This window comes from Eurytemora carolleeae, unplaced genomic scaffold (assembly GCF_000591075.1).
Source record: "Eurytemora carolleeae unplaced genomic scaffold, Eaff_2.0 scaffold4, whole genome shotgun sequence".
NCBI lineage: Eukaryota > Metazoa > Arthropoda > Copepoda > Calanoida > Temoridae > Eurytemora > Eurytemora carolleeae.
In genome coordinates this window covers 436,959-457,094 of record NW_019396191.1, presented here as the reverse complement: position 1 = coordinate 457,094, position 20,136 = coordinate 436,959, and the positions used below count along the sequence as shown (strand labels likewise).

Below are 20,136 nucleotides of genomic sequence, written 5' to 3'. Positions count from 1 at the left end.
ATAAGTAATTTAAAAGTGTCTAGTAAAACTCTTTGGTTCGTAACAACATCAAATACAATAAATTATTGCTAAATTGTCGTCTTCCTATTCCAGTGCTTTCTGGTTATTACTGCACATTTTACAATTATTGAATTCCCGATTTCTATTTGCAAAACAATACGTAAGACAACTTATTTATAACCCTCGTCAACAAATCCTCAAATTCCTTAACACATATTTTTCTGGCCCTTTTTTTAATTGCATGAAAAATCAACAGATGTCAGAGAAGCGGGAACATTTTTATGAAGATAGACAATGTCGTCTTTGTTTAAAAATCAATTTCCTCGAAATCTGTGTTTTCTGCGCAGGTGGTGTTGGCACAATACTAAAATATTAGCATACATACAGGGTGTCCCAATAAACATGGGAATTTAGTGACGAATTCGATATCGTCTTTTTAAATAATTCTTTGATTTAATATAGTAAACTTGTCCGTATTCACTGTTCATCTTGCGGAGACATTATAGACACATATTTACAGTCTTTTACCCTTTTCATAAAACAAACTCTAGCAGGCATAATAATATTATGGCTTTTGAAATTACAATGCTAATTCATAACAAAGACGATATTGAATTCGTCACTGAATTCCCATGTTTTTTGGGACATCCTGTAGATCAAATATAAATTAGAGATCCAAATTAAATTAAGTTTTGTTCATTCATTTATAATATGTTAATATACATTTTCGGTCAAGATAGACTTAATACGCAACAAAAAAGCCTAAACTTTTCCTATTTTATCAAATTATTTTGTTCTTTTTGTGTTAAATATATACAGTGAATCCCACATATATGAACTCATAGACCGTCATACGTTTTTTGATAATTCTAAAGAAACTTCTTTTTATTTTTAATTAAAGGTAAATTAATAGCCCTGAAATATTTCATAGGCTGTATGAATGCAACTGTAAAATATTAGATATTAAAAATCTAAGCATGAGCATAAAAGTCGTCTTCCTATTTCAGAGTTTTCTTGTCATCACTGTAGTTTATATAATTTTTTTCAAATATAATTAAAATATCTCATCATCAAATCAAATCCTGAAGAACATTACATCAAACATTTTTTACAAAAAACATCTTGTTTCTATAAACAAAGTAACGTTTCACAAACAATTAATTCTCCAAAACTTTTGTAATTAAAGTATCTTGGTACAAAAAGTTTAATTTAATTAATTAATTTAATAATAATTAATTTTGTTTCATTACAAAGTTTCTATTACCTTTGTGTGGGTGTAATTGTAAATGTCGTCCATGTTGGAGTTGGGGTAATTTCGGTACTTTTAGTAATTATACTGGTTACAGTCTCCACCTAGCACATAATAATTATACTGGTTACAGTCTCCACCTAGCACATATTTTAGTAATTATACTGGTTACAGTCTCCACCTAGCATATATTTTAGTAATTATACTGGTTACAGTCTCCACCTAGCATATATTTTAGTAATTATACTGGTTACAGTCTCCACCTAGCACATAGTAATTATACTGGTTACAGTCTCCACCTAGCACATATTTTAGTAATTATACTGGTTACAGTCTCCACCTAGCACATATTTTAGTAATTATACTGGTTACAGTCTCCAGCTAGCATATATTTTTTATAAAGGATATTCGATTTGGTCTTCCCAAAGACATTTTCCCTAAGGGGCGACTTCCCGAGTGACAACTTCCGAAGCGGCCCTCCTTGGCGCCGTCAGCTGCATTAAGGGCCGAGCGCTTCAGCTAGGATGGGCTAAGAGGCCGAACGCTGTGTCGAATATCGTTATTCTTGAACTTTTGATCTCAATATTCAATTTGTATTCACCAAATTAACCTATTTCCTGCACCACTGTATATTGAAAAATGATTAAATACATCCGTGTCTGCTTAAGATCGAGATCAATGCTTGATCCAAAGATTTAAAACACACATTCTTACTTCAGGACAAAGTTTTATTAAATCAAGGTTGTAGAATACATAGTATACAGAACATGATATCATGGAAAAGTTGTTTAGGTCTTGATTAAAAAAGATCAAACATCTTTAAAGCACTTAAATTGTCAGACCTTGATAACCCGAAATGCATGGAGTGGCTGGGAGGGGGGAGAGTCAACCTCTCTCGTTTTAAAATTAGTCTCTCAAAATGTTGTGACTTTTTTCCACCAGTCAGAAGACTTTCTGTAACAAAAACCTGAAACCCAAGGTTATCTGCCTGACAATGCCTCTAGGCAAGGCCTAAAAAAATTAGTCATAATAAAAATGTATCTTATTCCTACCCTTGATTCAGTATCGTAGATGCTTCTCACAATTACGCGTCCATGAAAATGAATGGGAAGCTCGGTTGTCTTTGTCTCCAAGATGGTGGATTCAAAACTGAAAAATAAATAAAATGTCAAAATATTCTTCAACATTTGTTTTTGCCTCTAAACTGGAATGAGGAGGGAGGGGGGGAACTTTCATCTTCTGCGGGAACAAAGGGTTAACAAATTTTCCAGGTAAGAGATTCTTAAATTTAGATAATTTTTAATGGAAGTTCAAAACTTTTTAAGTATTCAAGAAACTCTAAAAGATTTTAAAATGTTAAAATTAGAAACTTATTTTTTTTTAATTTTTAGCATAGAGTACTTTTAACATAGAGTACTTTTAGCATGGAGTACTTTTGGCATAGAGTAATTTTAGCATAGAGTACTTTTAACATAGAGTACTTTTAGCATACGGTACTTTTAACATAGAGTACTTTTAACATACGGTACTTTTAACAGTTGTTATAATAAATAGTGAGCTACTTTTTTTCTTATACAATTAAAAACGAGGGATATAGATCAAGATATAGTTTTATAGATAAAGTTAACTGACTGATTTCATAATCAAGATAAAATTAAAAACTCACTAAGAGGGACTAAGAGGGACTAAGAGGGACTAAGAAGGACTAAGAGGGACTAAGAGGGACTAAGAGGGACTAAGAGGGACTAAGAGAGACTAACAGGGGCTAAGAGGGACTAACAGGGACTATCAGGGACCAACAGGGACTAACAGGGAATAACAGGGACTAAGAGGGACTAAGAGGGACTAAGAAGGGCTAAGAGGGACTAAGAGGGACTAAGAGGGAGTAAGAGGGACTAAGAGGGATTAAGAGAGATTAAGTGGGACTAAGAGGGACTAAGAGGAACTAAGAGGGACCAACGGGGACTAACAAAGAATAACAGGGACTAAGAGGGACTAAAAGGGATTAACAGGGACTAAGAGGGACTAAGAGGGACTAAGAGGAACTAAGAGGGACCAACAGGGACTAACAGGGAATAACAGGTACTAAGAGGGACTAGGAGGGACTAAGAGGGACTAAGAAGAACTAAGAGGGACTAAGAGGGACTAAGAGGTACTAAGAGGGACTAAAAGGGTCTAAGAGGGATTAAAAGGGACTAACAGGGACTAAAAGGGACTGAGAGGGACTAAGAGGGACTAAGATGGACTAAGAGGAACTAAGAGGGACTAAGAGGGACCAAGAGGGACTAACAGGGACTAACAGGGACCAACAGGGACTAACAGGGAATAACAGGGACTAAGAGGGACTAAGAGGGACTAAGAGGGACTAAGAGGGACTAAGAGGGATTAAGAGGGACTAAGTGGGACTAAGAGAGACTAAGAGGGACTAACAGGGACTAACAGGGACTAACAGGGACTAACAGGGACTAAGAGGGACTAAGAGGTACTAAGAGGGACTAAAAGGGTTTAAGAGGGACTAAAAGGGACTAACAGGGACTGAAAGGGACTGATGTAAATGTCCGATTCAGAAAGATAACCCTAAAACAATTGACCGATCAAGGTTGTCAGACTAATTCTCATTAATCTAAAAAATCGCTTTTAATTGTTGAACACATTGTTTGCATTTTTGCATTGTTTGCAAACAGTTTTAAGTTTTAAAAATAATAATATTTACTTTCTAAAATTGGCAGAAATAATAATTAACTGGCTTAAAACTTCAGAGACTAAACTCAATACACTAGTACACAGTGTAAACTTCAGGCGCGGAAACAGGAAGAAGGCCGGTCAAGGGGGCGAAGCTCCCCCTTCGGAAAATAGGGGTGGGGGGTTAAGAGTATCTTTTGAACCCCCCCTTTTCTAAAGATCAATTTAAAAGTTTACTGTAGATTTCAAGTTTTAACCAACGCGGTAAGTAATTGAATATGATTCTTTCCTATCTTTAAAATTGAGTTTATTTTGATTTAAGCTTTGAAACACATTAAAGTTTTTAGTAGCATTACAGCGACATCAAAACGATAATAGGGTTGTTTAAATTTTGTAACATTTTTCAAAAATTTTACTAAATCAAAATTGTATTCTGTACTTGGAATTCTTATGTTTTAAAAATAAAATGTTCACAAAAATAAAAAAGTAATAAAAAACAATTATACAAATGAAAATTTAAATTTTAAACAGATATTCAATACATGGGTATTCTTGAAAATATCCCAAATCTAAATAAAATTACAGAATATGAAAATATTGCTAATTTACCGATTTAAAACATAAAAACACATTTTTGAGTACTAAAAAAGTTAGAGAAAAAAACTCTTTTTGATCATAGCTGGCCCGATTTTTTAATATTTTTGAACTCTTTGAACTTTTTTTGAACTCCGGTTTTCACGTAGAATTTATTACTTCCCATTTCAAATTGCTTTAAAAAATTTGATTTTCACTTATACCATTAATTTTTACATTTTAATCTTTAAACCTAATCTTGTAAAACATGCATTTTATTATTATGCCTAAAAATTCCAAGAAGAATACAATTTTGCTTCTGTAAAATTATTTCAGAAAAATTTCATAAAATAGCACACATGGAAGTTTGAGGGGGGCCCCCCTTTTCAAAGAGCGTGATCCGCCCCTGGAAACTTTGAAATTAAAAGATTTAAATTTGATCCCATGGATAAAGTGATAATCCACCATAGGTTTTCAGCGTCTAGATAAAATGAGTCTTTGCCAAAAAATCATTTTTTTTAAATCCCTACATCTTTGCAACCTTAGAGTGTAAACCTTTAATATCTTAATTTTAGATTATTTGATCTCACAGAATTCGTCGTTTGAAATATCTAAGGATTAGAAAATCATATTTTTTTTGCAAAAACTCAATTACTTGATCAGAAAATATTATCAAGACTGAGGCCGAATTTAAAGAATTTGGGTCACGGTTAAAATTGAAACCGCGGCTCAAATATGGTTGGTTCCATTTAAAATTGCATTAAACATTTCAAGATTTAAGCCGGCGCTCAATTGAAACGGGCTTTTGAGGGATTTGAGACGCGGCTTAAATTCATTAAATTCCGACACTGGAGATTAAAATTAAAACTATTGAGCGATTTAAGTTGTGTTTTTTATTTACATTTTACCGCAAATTAAGTCACGATTCTTAGTTAAAAACTGAATTAGCTATAAATACAAATATAAATGTTAAAAGTAAAAAGAACTAACCTTGTTGTCTCAAAGAATGTAGAAATGGTTGGTTCCAAGGGTACCAGGGAACTACTGCACACGGATAATATTCAAGTTTTTTATCAATCAAATATTTTTATTCATTTAAACTAATTTTAATGTATTTAGATTGATATAGATATTTAGGTTTAATCGAAACTTTTCGGATGAAAAGAGAAAATTTGAAAATTTTGTTCTTTTTCACGATATTTTGACGAGAATACTTTGTTGGTCCCTGATAGGTTAAACCTTCAGTAGTTTTAGAAATAATTTAACTTAATCCGATGAACTGCAAAATAAACGGATTAGAGCAGTTTTGAAGGGGTTAAAAAATAAAAAAGTTCGGACCTTTGAGTTTAAAAATATTTGTTAGGAAAGTAATTAAATGACAAAAGTCGAAAATGGAGTTTTCTAAAACAGAATAGAATAGAATAGAATATTTTCTATTTCATAAAAGATCAAACATCACATTTACTGTTTGAACATTTCAAAGGGAAATTTTAATTTGACAAGGCGGAACACTTTTAGATTCATATTGATGTTTTGTTTAGACACATCCATTTTTATCGTCCTTCTACCACTTATTTGTATACAATATACCCACCCAAGACGACTCATTTTTTTGCTATTATTATATTTTTCTAAATTACTCTTGTCACAAACGGCAAATGTTTAAAGACCCATTTTAAAATAAAAACTATATACTACAGGGCGCTTTTTCGAGTCATCCTGAATGATTATTTGGGCTTAAAAACGCTAATCCCTAGCCCTGTTTTTTGGCCACCCTGTATGTATTCGTATATTACGCTAGCCGTTATCAAAATGGTTTAATTCGCCAGAAACATGAAATTCTGCTCATACCTTATCTATGGCTGCAAGTGTATTTTTTTGGAAGTCTAATTATGGAAACTTTTTTTTAAAATATTAAAAAAAATATGAATTTAAAGGAATACAAAACTCTTGATCTTGACGTAAAAGATCATTTTTGTGTTTGTTAAGAATGAGAAAAAAAAAACTATTTTAAAAAACTAAAAATATTCCTGAGCTGTAATTTCTCGTAATCTTCGCCAGAATTCCTAACCTTTAACCCCCCCTCTACTTTTAGCAGATTTAAGGGGTTTTCAGATCCCAAGGAGTTTTCAGGGCTCGGGGTCAGGACATGAGAAATCTGTGATTCTGAACCCTAGAAAAAAAGCAAATTAAGAAAATATTTTTTTTTAGTTTATAGTTTTATAGTTTTTACAAGTTTTTACTGTTTTCCATTTTGTTATGAACCCTTCTCTTATATCATGAGTTTGAAAAGGAAACATTTAAAATATGTAAACAAGATTGATTACATCTATCTATATATACTTTGCTTGTCTGTCTGGGTGTTTTTTGTTTGTTTGTCAAAACTGCTGAACCGATCGGGCCCAAATTTTGTGTGGGACCTCACATGACCCATGGCAGGTTTATGGATAATAGAATTTTCAAAAATTGCTTCTAACAAAATTTGTTTTTTGGAAATATGAATGCAGAGATTATAATTTTTTGAAGTTTCTATATGTATTAGATGTACATACATTAAAGGATATATCTATTTTTCTAAAGATGCATTGAAGCGAACAAAATGCAAAACGGAGTTTCAAAGAGCATTATGTCACATTCGAGGATGTAAGTTGTAACATACTTGTTTTACTTTACTTCTGTAGATTTATTAATTTAGACAGTTAAAGGATATTTGCTGTAGATAATGTCGGGTTAAAAATTCAGTTTGCCAAAGCTTGGAAATTTTAAATGTACAAAATAAATAATTTGTTCGTAACGATTATTATCATTCTGTCTCAACTATTGGCCTTTGGAAAACAAATGGGGGTAAGTGACGAACCTTTCTTAGATCTAATCATATAAAAACAATGTACAGAATGTTCTGTGCAGTTATATAAATATAAATGTTGTTTGAAGCTCTATATAGTCTTTGTTATCCTGGTATTATCCTCATATCTAATCTATTTAAAAGTTTTCTCCAAGTCCAATACAAAATCAGCGGAAATGTTCAACTTTTCTGCAAAACAGCCGACGCGACAAAAATGATAAAATTGCAAAGCTTATTTTAGACAAAAGATGGGCGCGTTTCAGTTTTTTTTTTCAATTCGTTTGTTCATCGTTTGTTTACAACACATTTCTTTTTTTCAGTCGTATAGACGAATTTTATTTCATTCGTTTTCAAACAGAACGATCGTTCAATAAAAATAATAGTTTTTTTTTCATTTCTCTGAACGATCCAATTTGCTCGTTCGTCGTTCGTAAATTTTTCTGAACGACACTAAAGTTCACGAAAAATGTTGTTGGTTGACACAAAACGATGTCCATCTACATTCTGGACAAACCATTATATTTTTAATCAAAGAAATTAGTAAAGTTTGAACTTGCAACCCTATTTATATTTTTCACTAAGCTGGCAGACTTTAAAGAGATCCTTATTTCAAAAGTTTATCAGATTTCTTCCCTGCTTATTTTTGGCTTATTTTTTCTATTGCAACGTTGGTCATTTCTTTACGTGAAAATGAAAATTGAAACACATTATTTCATAGTAAAAAATTCCAACTTTTCTTTCTTAATAAGTGGTTCTTGCAGCTGTTCAACATTATTCAATATTTTTTCGGCTTTGATTTTACGAACCTTACAAACGACAATCTTTGACTGAAGACAAAGAGATTTCAGTCAACAAACGTCAAAAAGAAGATAAATGTCGTCTTCGCTATGTTTTCTTTTTCTTTTATGTGTTTTATCTGGAACAAAACGTACCTCAAGGTCGGAAGTTTTATGTGAAGTATCGTCTAATCTTTAAAGCGTGATCTTGATATCCAATGTAGGCACTTTTAGATTTAAGGAAATTAATACAAGGATATATCACATGCAACAAATCTGACTTCTGGAAGTTTTTGCTTTTAGAAATCAGTTAAAATAGAAGTCATTCACTTCTTAACCGTGGACGTAGTTTATTCCGTAATTTCTAGGTTAATATTGTCAGAAAACATTTGAAAAATCGTTTTTAGTATCAAAATTTCCATTATAGAGCTCATTAAGAAAGAAAATCAGGTAAAGAATGAACATTAACATTGTCTATAAACATTATTAACCTGAATTTGTTGTTGTAAAACCTTTAAAGCTGAAAGCTGGCTGTTATCCTCAATACTATTGGTTCCCCTCCTCTCCGCCGTTTCAAGCCTTTTCTTCAGCAAATCATTCTCAGATTTAAGGGCATCACACTCAACAGAATCCATTCTATAATTTTCATTCATTTTTCAATGGAAAGAGAATATAATCTTTACAAAGGTAAATAAAAATATCAAAATTTGCATTTCATCTTTTTCTTTCAACACGACTTTTCATTAAACGATAAAGATTTTGCTGTTGAAAAGCGAGCTTAATCAATTCCTTAACGATGTCAAATGTTGTTTTAAAAATAGGATGTTTTATTCCTCCTGCATGCAAGTATACAATTAATTATATAGTTATTAAAGATAAAGGTTTAACGCCAATAATATGACTTAAGATGATGTTCAAAGTTAAAAATAAATTTCAAATCTTTTTTATCTTCATTAGACTTTGAGGAAAATTTCTTAAAAAAACTTTTTTTGGAAGAACAAATCTATTTTGCTAATGGTTGTCGCCGAAACCAATTGTTTAAAAAAAAGCAGTATTTTAGATTAAAATGAATAAATACAATAAAATTAATTTTTGTATTTCTAAATCATTCCAAAATTTCAAGTGTGAGCAACTATTTATATTCTCTTTATAGCTCAGAACATTTACCGTAGACTATTTCTAAAGAGGTCATTTCTTGACTCGTAAATACTTCTGCGGTTGTCTTGAATATCGTCTTTGCTCCTGAACTGTGAACGTCTATCAATAAGTCCGCTTCTAAATGTCCTTTCTCTGGAGTTGCTGAAAAGCTCTCTATAGCAATAAAAATTATTTTCTTAAATGCTAAAGTTTTCCAATTTTCTGAAAAATTTAATCTCTGCGTAAGTTTTTTACTTGATCTTTTTATTACTAAAATACAGGAGCTGGATACAGTTTCTTCCAATTTGTAAATGATATTTAAGGATAAAAAAGGGAAACAATATTTTAAATTAGAGACTACTCTAAACAATATTCAAGATATTGTAGTTTTGATTTCAAGTACTCTTCCGTTTAAAGAGGGACAGATCTGATTCACAACAGTACCCTGTAAACATTTAACGGTCAACAATATGAAAAATATCTTTGCGTTTCTAGCTTAAAAAAGAGCTTAATTTTGACAGCTTCCTCCGTTGTTAATGAAACTGAAAACATCAAAGTACTGTAAAAAGAAGCCATAATTAAAAATAATAAATTTTTGAAGAGAACATGATGGAATTCTCATTCAAACTAAACTTTATGGGAACTGTTGTAAATTGGACATTCCGCTCTATAAATGAAGGGTCAATTGAAATTATGTAAATTTTTTTCAAGATGGATTTTTTCATTCCTCCTGTCAATCAATCCTCTTCTAAGTGTTTCTTTTTCCTCTTCTTCATCATAATCTTCATCATTCTCAAACTCATCCTAAACAAGATAATTATCATTCTCAAACTCATCCTGATAAAGATAATCATCATTCTCAAACTCATATTGATCAAGATAATTATCATTCTCAAACTAATCCTAAACAAGATAATTATCATTCTCAAACTCATATTGATCAAGATAATTATCATTCTCAAACTCATCCTGATAAAAGATAATTATCATTAAAATTTTTATTTGGTAGTTAGAAAATAGTTTTTAGAAAAATTGTAAATATAAACATTATGCAGACAGGTTAATCCACAACGGATGAGACTTTACAAACCACTCTCCACTATACGCTACTATATCTCCGGTCAGTGTACTGCAAATATCTTCGGTCAGTGTACTGCAAATTATTGCAGAACGCAGCGAAAGGAATTATTTCAAGTGACCCTCCATGCAAAGATGACAATGCCGATTCACAATGGTACCCTTTTTTTTTGCTGCAGTTAAAATGCGCTTACAAATTCAGAAACCACAATTTAAAAAATCAGTTTTCAAAATTATAAACGTTGATATCTAATTAGTTCATCCTTTTTCAGACAACGCGTTCAAGGGTACCGTTGTGAATTCAGGCATTGACCTACATGGTGGGTCACTTGAAATTACGCCTACAGTCCCTTTAATTCTGGGGTTTAAACTTTACATACGGCCAGAAGAATGGTCTTTTATATGTTAAAAATATGACAAAGAAAGCAAATGTTTAAATGGGAACCATCAAATCAATAAGAAAGGACTGAACGATATATGTATATAATATCTATATATTTACAATTTATATATATATATTATAATTTTACATATCAAACGACAAACGAAATGTTTATATTTTCTGAATGCTTTGGGTCTAAGATCTGATATTTTTCTAATATTGTTCTGAAAGTTAGGAGATTGAGGAACTTTGCACACGCTCCTTCACAGTACATTTGTAAACTTTTTAGTTTTCTAGATTTTTATATTTTCAAAGGAAGGAGTAATTGCCACAGACTCTAAAATGTTCTAATCCCGATATCTTTGAAATCTAAAAGGTGTAAATTCTTTATATTTCAAACTTTGACTATTTGTTTCAACAGAGCTGAAAACTTTAGAATGGTGGATATTGAGATTAATGCTTAATCCTCTCTTTTTCTTAATATCGAGACTAACTCAATCTTGTACTTGTATCCTGAAAAGTGTATAAAATTAAACCATTCACAGTCGCGTATATGAAGCCGATAAATTTGAAATTTTGCGCGCCATTTAAGATTATATACAGAAACAGGAGGGACTCTCTAAATTTAAAAAAACCGGTTTTTGATTTTTCTCTTCTATTTCCAAGAAAGCACGGTTTAAGAAGAAAATCAAAAGTGTGTCCATTGGATACTCAGATTAAATAATTTGGATTAAGGATATCTCATTCTAAAGTTTTCAGCTCAGAATTCATAGTTTAAAATATCTATTGTCTCTACGACATTGGCTAGCAAAGAATTAGGGATTAGAAAATTCGAATTTGTTACGAAGACTCAATTTCAAATAATACTAGTGTTAAAATTGTTGAACAAAAAGAAAATAATATTGAACCGGCACTTTTAAGTTACATGTGCAAATGTACGGATTTGATTAGTTTTATATTCTACTAATCCGCTAAGCAGCTTTAGTTTATGCAATGTAAACAGCAAATTATAAATTCAGTTGAATCAAGATTAGATTCAAGAATTCTCTAACCCCAGGTACTTATTTTAGGAATTCATTTAACATAGAAATAAGTCGTTCCAAAAGCATATTTCAGTTTCCCAGGAAAAGTTTCAAGATTTGACATCAACATTGAATAAATATTAGATGATTCTTAGAAAAAAAAGAAAAACTTCGCCGGAAAAATTGTTCAAAATTTTATGAATTTCATATTTCTTTTTGTTAACTCTCTCCTTTATAACGCTTTGTAGATCTGAGGCTGTTTTTGCACATTTTTCTGTACAAACAATATTTACAAAATTGCCATTTTGTCACGACGTGTTAAATTACGTTTATGCAAATTAGAACATTTTATTTTCACATTATTTTTTATAAAAGTTAAAAAAAACCTGTTTTGAAGATTGAATAACATTCTGAGCTTTGGTCAGCAGTTCAGGGTCTACCTTGATTACATAAAATACAGTAGAATATATATGTATATTAGTATGGAACATAATGTCGATATAATAGAAATTCAAATAATATATTGAATACTTATTTTCTTATAGTCAAGACGCAACAATCTTTTTATAACATATTTTTATTCATAAACACAATGTTTCATGATTCATTATTATTGCTTTATTATTCATATTATATATACATATATTTATCTCATGTTCGTGTTTTAAATACGAAACAATTTAACCAGCAATAAAACTTATCCAAAAAATAGGATTGGGTTAATCATAGATCCCCATACCTTCACTTGACTTTGGCCTCCCTCCAATAGAAAAAAAAAGTTTATTTGATTACATATTAGAAACTGAAAACATTTCTGTTCTTCCTAATACCTTTTCAACAAGGGGAGTTATTATTAAAAAACATAAAAAGTCAATCTTACGTTGAATATACTGTAATTTAATATGTTTTATAGGGTTTAATGAATTAACAAATTTGTATATCCTTGGTAATATCAATGTTCTAAAATAAAAGTAAACCATGTTCTTAGACTTATTTTTATGGACTTGAGCCAACTTTTTCTCAAAGCATGTTTGTTATGTTGTATAAGAAGATTTTGCTTAAAGGGAGTGTTCGCGAAAAATGAAAGGGGGTATAGGCTTAATGCGATAAAAAAGCGCTTTTGATCGCTACTAATCTTACTTCTATCTGTTGCGTCTATAAGGAGAAAATTGTTAAAAACGACTCACACCGAAGAACGCAGCGCCCATACAAATTCGGAAAGATGCAACATTCAACTCGGATCGTAAACCAATCAATTTAATTCCAAACAAATTATTCAGATATTACAAACAATAGTCATCAGTTATTTTTCGACGCATTCATATATAGTTAATATTTCATAATATTTTTGATTTTGGTTTTTTAAATTAATTTTCGCTGGCGCTGGATTTTCGAACATTCCTGGAAAATATGAAAATGTCGTCTTCATTTCAAAAATCCTCGAAACAGGAAAAAATGTAACTCTCAGATCATGAAAAATACAAAATATTATGAAATATCAACTATTTACGAATGCGTCGAAAAATAATCGATGACTATTGTTTGTAATATCTGAATGATTTGTTGGGAATTAAATAGATATTTTTACGATCCGAGTTTAATGTTGCATCTTTCTGAATTTGTATGAACACTACGTTCTTCGGTGTGAGTCGTTTTTAACAATTTTCTCCTTATAGACGCAACAGATAGAAGTAAGATTAGTAGCGATCAAAAGCGCTTTTTTATCGAACACTTATCGAACACATTTTTCGCGAACACTCCCTTTAAAACTAAACAAAAAAAATTATAAACCCCAGGTTCAGTTCTTCAATTATTCAAATATTCAGAAAAAATCAACCTACTAAATAAAAAATTTTATAATAAAACTAAGAACCAAAAACATGCAATCAAAATTTGAGGCAACTTTTTTCAAACGGTTTAACTATTTTGCTTTTTTACAAAATCAAATATACACACGAGTACATTAGATTGCTTTAAATAAGTATATTGTACAGTGAGCACCAATAAAACTGTGGAATAGAAAGACGAAAGTTACAGTAGTAAGTAAGTGTATTAGATGTTGTTACAAAGAAAAAACTTTTAAATCACTTACTAAGTGAAATAACTGCTCGATTGCTGTGTATCTCTTGTTTATTTATTAGCAAAGCTGTTGTCCACCACGAATACAAATATATATATATATCTGGGAAATTAATTGGTTTCTTATATCGCTTTTAAAACTAAAGAAATAAACAGAAAAATATAAGATATTTAAAAACCAACCACTGGTCTGTATATACATAAACATCTTTACATCAATATAAACCAGAAGATGCGACAAACGTGACAATGCAAAACCTTTTTTCAAATCCCATTCTTATCATGTCATACATTTAAAATATACTTTTGCTTATATATATATTTAATTTTGGAGTAAAATATAATTTCTAGAAATATATATACATTTAGAAATATTGGTCTCGGTATTAAGTATGAAATATAATTTTGAAAAAAATACATTGGATAAATCATTTAAACAATTATATCCTGTTCCACAGTTTTATGAGTTCTACTGTAGAAATCTGAATTAAAGAGAGAGAATAGTCAAATAATAAAATATTAGAAGAGTAGAAGAATAGAAGAAAAGAAGAATAGAAGAATTGAAAAATAGAAGGAGATATAAAGAGAAGAATAACAGGATAGAAGAATAGAAGAATAGGCGAATAAAAGAATATAAGAAGAGAAGAATAGAAGAAAAGAAGAATAGAAGAAAAGAATGATAAAAGAAAAGACAAATAAAAGGAAAGAAAAAGAGAAGAAAAACAGAATAGAAGAATAGAAGAATAGGAGAATAGAGGAAAAGAATAATAGAAGAATAGAAGAATAGAATAATAGAAGAACAGAAGAATAGAAGAATAGAAGAATAGAAGAATAGAAGAAAATAGAAGAATAGAAGAATAGAATAATAGAAGAATAGAAGAATAGAAGAATAGAATAATAGAAGAATAGTAGAAAAGAATAATAGAAGATTATAAGAATAGAATAATAGAAGAATAGTAGAATGGAAGAATAGAAGAAAAGAAAAATAGAAGAATAGAAAATATGAAAATAGAAGAATAGAAAGACAAAAGAATAGAAAAATAGGAGAATAAATTGAATAAAAAAATAAAAGAATAGAAGAATAGATGGAATAGAAGAATTTAATAATAGAATAATAGAATAATAGAAGAATAGAAGAATTGAAGAATAGAAGGATAGAAGAATAGAAGAATAACAGAATTGAAGAATAAAAGAATAGCTAAAAAAATAAGAGAAGAAAAGAAGAATAGGAGCATAGAAGGATAGAAGAATAGAAGAATAGAAGAATAGAAGAATAAAAGAAAATAATAAAAGAAGAAAAGAAGAATAGAAGATTAGAAAAAAGAATAATAGAAGAATAGAAGAAAAGAAGGATAGAAGAATAGAAAAAAAAGAATACAAGAATAGAAGAATAGAATAGACGAATAAAAGAATAGAAGAAGAAATGACATAAAAAGATAGAAGAATAGAATAATAGAAGAATAGAAGAATAGAAAAAAGAATAATAGGAGAATAGAAGAAAAGAATAATAGAAGAACAGAAGAATAGAAGAATAGAAAAAATAAAAGAATAGAAGAATAGAATAATAGAAGAAAAGAATAATAGAAGAACAGAAGAATAGAAGAATAGAAAAAAGAATAATAGAAGAATATAAGAATAGAAGGATAGAAGAATAGAAGAATAACAGAATTGAAGAATAGAAGAATAGATAAAAAATAAGAGAAGAAAAGAAGAATAGAAGAATAGAAGAATAACAGAATAGAAGAATAAAAGAAAATAATAAAAGAAGAAAAGAAGAATAAAAGATTAGAAAAAAAGATTAATAGAAGAATAGAAGAAAAGAAGGATAGAAGAATAGAAAAAAAGAATACAAGAATAAAGAATAGAAGAAAAGAAGGATAGAAGAATAGAAAAAAAGAATACAAGAATAGAAGAATAGAATAAACGAATAAAAGAATAGAAGAATGAATGACATAAAAAGATAGAAGAATAGAAGAATAGATGAATGAAAATAATAGAAAAAAATGACAGAATAATAAAAGAATAGATGGAATAGAAGAATATAAGAATAGAATAATAGAAGAATAGGAGAATAGAAGAATTGAAGAATAGAAGAAAAGAAAAATAGAAGAATAGAAAATATGAAAATAGAAGAATAGAAAGACAGAAGAATAGAAAAATAGAAGAATAAAAGGACAGAAGAATAAAAGAATAAATGGAATATAAGAATATAAGAATAGAATGATAGAAGAATAGGAGAATATAAGAATTGAAGAATAGAAGAAAAGAAAAATAGAAGAATAGAAAATATGAAAATAGAATAATAGAAAGACAGAAGAATAGAAAAATAGAAGAATAAAAGGACAGAAGAATAAAAGAATAAATGAAATATAAGAATATAAGAATAGAATGATAGAAGAATAGGAGAATAGAAGAATTGAAGAATAGAAGAAAAGAAAAATAGAAGAATAGAAAATATGAAAATAGAAGAATAGAAAGACAGAAGAATAGAAAAATAGGAGAATAAATTGAATAAAAAAATAAAGGAATAGAAGAATAGATGGAATAGAAGAATATAATAATAGAATAATAGAATAATAGAAGAATAGAAGAATAGAAGAATAGAAGAAAAGAAGAATAGAAGAATAGAAGAAAAGAAGAATAGAAGAATAAAAAAATAGAAGAATAGTTAAAATTAAGAATATAAGAATAGGAGAATAGAAGAATTGAAGAATAAGAACCATACATAAAGAAGAATTGAAGAATATAGAAGAACATAAGAATAGAGGAATAGAAGAATAGAAGAATAAATGGAATAGAATAATTTTAAGAATAGAAGAATAGAAGAATAAATAGAATAGAAGAGTAAAAGAATAAAAGAATCTACCTGCCCCAATAAGCCACGTTGTTTAAGAAGATTTAAAACATATTCAAGATTTTCAGTTTGTCTCTTCTCCCTGCAACAAACAAACTTTTGTATTTAACACTTTAGCAAATTTTTTAATGTTTTTTTTTTAATTGAAACAATAAATAAAAGATCACTTAAGCAGTTAGATACGTCGCTTAAAAATTTTGGCAAATTTTTCAAATTCAAACTTTTTTAAATAAAACAATAAATAACAATGAACTAAGCATCTATGTAAATACGTCGCTTTCAAATATTTTTGAATTTTTTTTCAACTGTAAACGTTTTTTTGTAATTAAACATTAAATAAAGAAAAAACTTAGCAACTAGATACATCGCTTTTAGACAAAATTTGCAATTATTTCAAAAAGAAACCTTTTAAATAAAACAATAGGAAATACGATCAACTTGGCAACTAGAAACATCGCTTTTAACATTTTTATAATTTTTTAAGAAGAAACTTTCTTAACCCTATCCCTGCTGGGGTACTTGAAAACCAGGATATGCTGGGGGGGGGGTCAATTTGCCCCCCCCCCTCCTCTAAATCCCATGTTTGATGTCCAAATATGACAAATCTTACATCATTGGAAAGCTCTTGTGCTCTACTTTAAGAATCTGCAAACAAATTTGCAAATTTGCAAAAATTGAATTTTTTATCGCAAAATCCAGTTATATAGTAAAAATGTTTGCAAAAAAAAAAGTTGTCCAAAAGTGAAAAATTATACATTTTTGAAAAGCCCTTGACCATGCCATTTCAAATATGCAAAAAAATTTGCAAAATTTTAAATAACCTGATTTTTAATCAAGAAAAACTAAAAATGTGCAAATTTATTTTGACAGGTTGTTTGCAAAAAATTTGCAATTTTTTTTTCGCAAAACTTTTGCAATCTGTTTCCTTATGTCATAGGCTTTCCAAAAAGCTAAATTTTATCAAAATCCGACAAGTGAAAGTTGGTAAAAACAAAGATTTAGTTTGTTACAGGAAAAAGCAGTCATTCAGGCAGTGTGCCTGAGGACTCAGGCAGTTAGTATTAAAGCCCGGTTTTAGGCCTAAAGGCAGGGCTTTGGGTATGTAGGAAAAGTCAGAAAACTTCAACAGCCTCAGACCAATACTTTTTGAGTTATGTAAAAAAACTACAGGGGGGGGGGTCAAATTGACCCCCCCCCCCAGCAGGAATAGGGTTAAAATGAAACAATAAATTACGATGAACAAAGCAGCTAAATACGTCGCTTTTAAACATTTTTGAAATTTTTTCAAAAAGAAACTATTTTTAAATTAAACAATAAATGACGATCAATATACGTAGCTTTAGGGCAATAATAGATTTGTATTATAATAAGCAACATATCGCCAATTTTGGCAAAAATTGGCTCATGTGAGGCAAAAAGGGCCACCTTGAGGCAACTAAGTCGCTTGAGGCAACTTATAGGTCGACAAAAGGCAGCTTTTGTTCCCTGGGGCAAAACTTGGTCTATAGATGATAGCTTTTCAAGTAACCAATGGTGCTTTAAGGCAACAAAGGTTGTTATTAGTGCAATATTTATTGCTTTTAGAAAACAAGGGTTTATAAAACAAAGTAGGCAGGCAACATATATGTTGCTTTTACACAAGGTTGCTTTTAGAAGGAAAAGGTTACTATTAAGCTACATAGGTTACTATTAAGCTACATAGGTTACTACTAAGCTAAATATGTTACTATTAAGCTACATAGGTTACTATTAAGCTACATAGGTTACTATTAATCTACAAAGGTTACTATAAGCTACATAGGTTACTATTAAGCTACATAGGTTACTATTAAGCTACATAGGATACTATTAAGTTACATAGTTTACTATTAAGCTACATAGGTTACTACTAAGCTACATCAGTTACTATTAAGCTTCAATTGTCACTACTAAGCTACATAGGTAACTTCTAAGCTACATAGGTTACTATTAAGCTACATAGGTTTATATTAAGCTACATAGGTTACTACTAAGCTACATAGGTTACTATCTAGCTACATAGGTTACTATTAAACTGCATAGGTTACTATTAAGCTACATAGGTTACCATTAATCTGCATAGGTTACTATTAAGCTGCATAGGTTACTATTAAGCTCCATAGGTTACTATTAACCTACATAGGTTACTATTAAGCTGTATAGGTTACTATTAAGCTACATAGGTTACTACTAAGCTACATAGGTTACTATTAAGCTTCATAGGTTTCTATAAAGCTACATAGGTTTCTATTAAGCTACATAGGTAAAAAATTGAGCTACATAGGTTTCTTATGTTTGCAAAATGGTTGATATTAGGTAACAGAGGTTTATTTAAGTAAAAAAAGCTTTTAGGCGCGCAGCCAAATCACTTTTTAAAGAATTTATCTCCAGTAATATTTTTACCTGTAAGCTGACGTGGAAGAGACAAGTCCAAATATCATCAAGTAGACAAAAAACATTTTCACATTATTTTAACTAAACAAATTTAACGTTTAATTTTTCGGCTATATTATTATATATTACAAAACATCATTGAGCTGAAATCAGGGATTAAAAATTAAAAAAAAGGCTTGAAATCTACTGACCCTCCATGCAAAGATGAACAACGGTACACTTAAAAGATTTGTCTGATCAATTATGATTTATATATCAAAGTTTTTTATCTTAAAAACTGATATGTTTTTTGGGCGTTTTTCTGTAAAAGGGACTTGCTTACATGAAGCAAAGGGATAGTTCATAATTTAACACTTTTTGAGCCAGATTAACGACGGTATCTTTCACATTATTGATCAGATAAAAGTTTCAAGGGACGCGGGTACCATTGTAAATCGGCCGTTGTCATCTTTATATGAAGATTACCTTGAAATTACGCTTACAGGGACAATATCTCAACAATTAACAACCGAAAGAAAAAGGAACAAAACAGGTATGCTTGTGTACAAAAACGTGAAAAAGGCTGAACCGACCGGGCCCAAATTTTGTGTGGGACCTCGGATGACACCAGCTGAAAGGTAAATGAATGGTCAAACTTTTTTTGTAAAATTTAAAAATTTCACGAAAAACTTTGTAAATCCACGAAAATAGTTTTTTTTTTCGATGAGAATCTGCTGATAGATTAAGCATAAATTAAAAGTTGAAATAGAAAATAGGCGCGATGCGTCCTGATAGCATAGTTTTGTAGAAAAGGCAAGTATGCAAGTATGTAAATTATTTAAAATTTCTTTTAAAAAAAGATACAATGCACTTGGTTTATACCTACTGGACCAAAAAGATGCTAATGCCAGTATTTATCAATAAAACCCAACGAAGCGTAGAAATATTTTAAAATTATTTATCCTTTTTCATTTATCACATTTTAGAACTCAAGCACGATAAAGCAGAATCTTCATCCTGTCCCCCCCCCCCATCTTCCACAAAATCCACCTTTTTCCTTTTTATAAAT

The 20,136-nt window shown here is 30.0% G+C and overlaps 1 protein-coding gene across 1 annotated transcript; it reads right to left on the bottom strand.

Moving 5' to 3' along the window:
* Positions 1-279: 279 nt before the first annotated feature.
* On the bottom strand, positions 280-19,190 carry LOC111697717 (uncharacterized). Its single transcript, XM_023467812.1, has 11 exons — positions 19,098-19,190; positions 16,689-16,758; positions 12,130-12,183; positions 9,990-10,066; positions 9,293-9,436; positions 8,617-8,761; positions 6,535-6,677; positions 5,495-5,548; positions 2,302-2,398; positions 1,265-1,353; positions 280-364 (listed from the first exon to the last, which is right to left on the bottom strand). The coding sequence occupies exons 1-11, from the start codon at positions 19,151-19,153 to the stop codon at positions 280-282; spliced, it is 1,014 nt and encodes a 337-aa protein (XP_023323580.1). The 5' UTR covers positions 19,154-19,190.
* Positions 19,191-20,136: the final 946 nt, after the last annotated feature.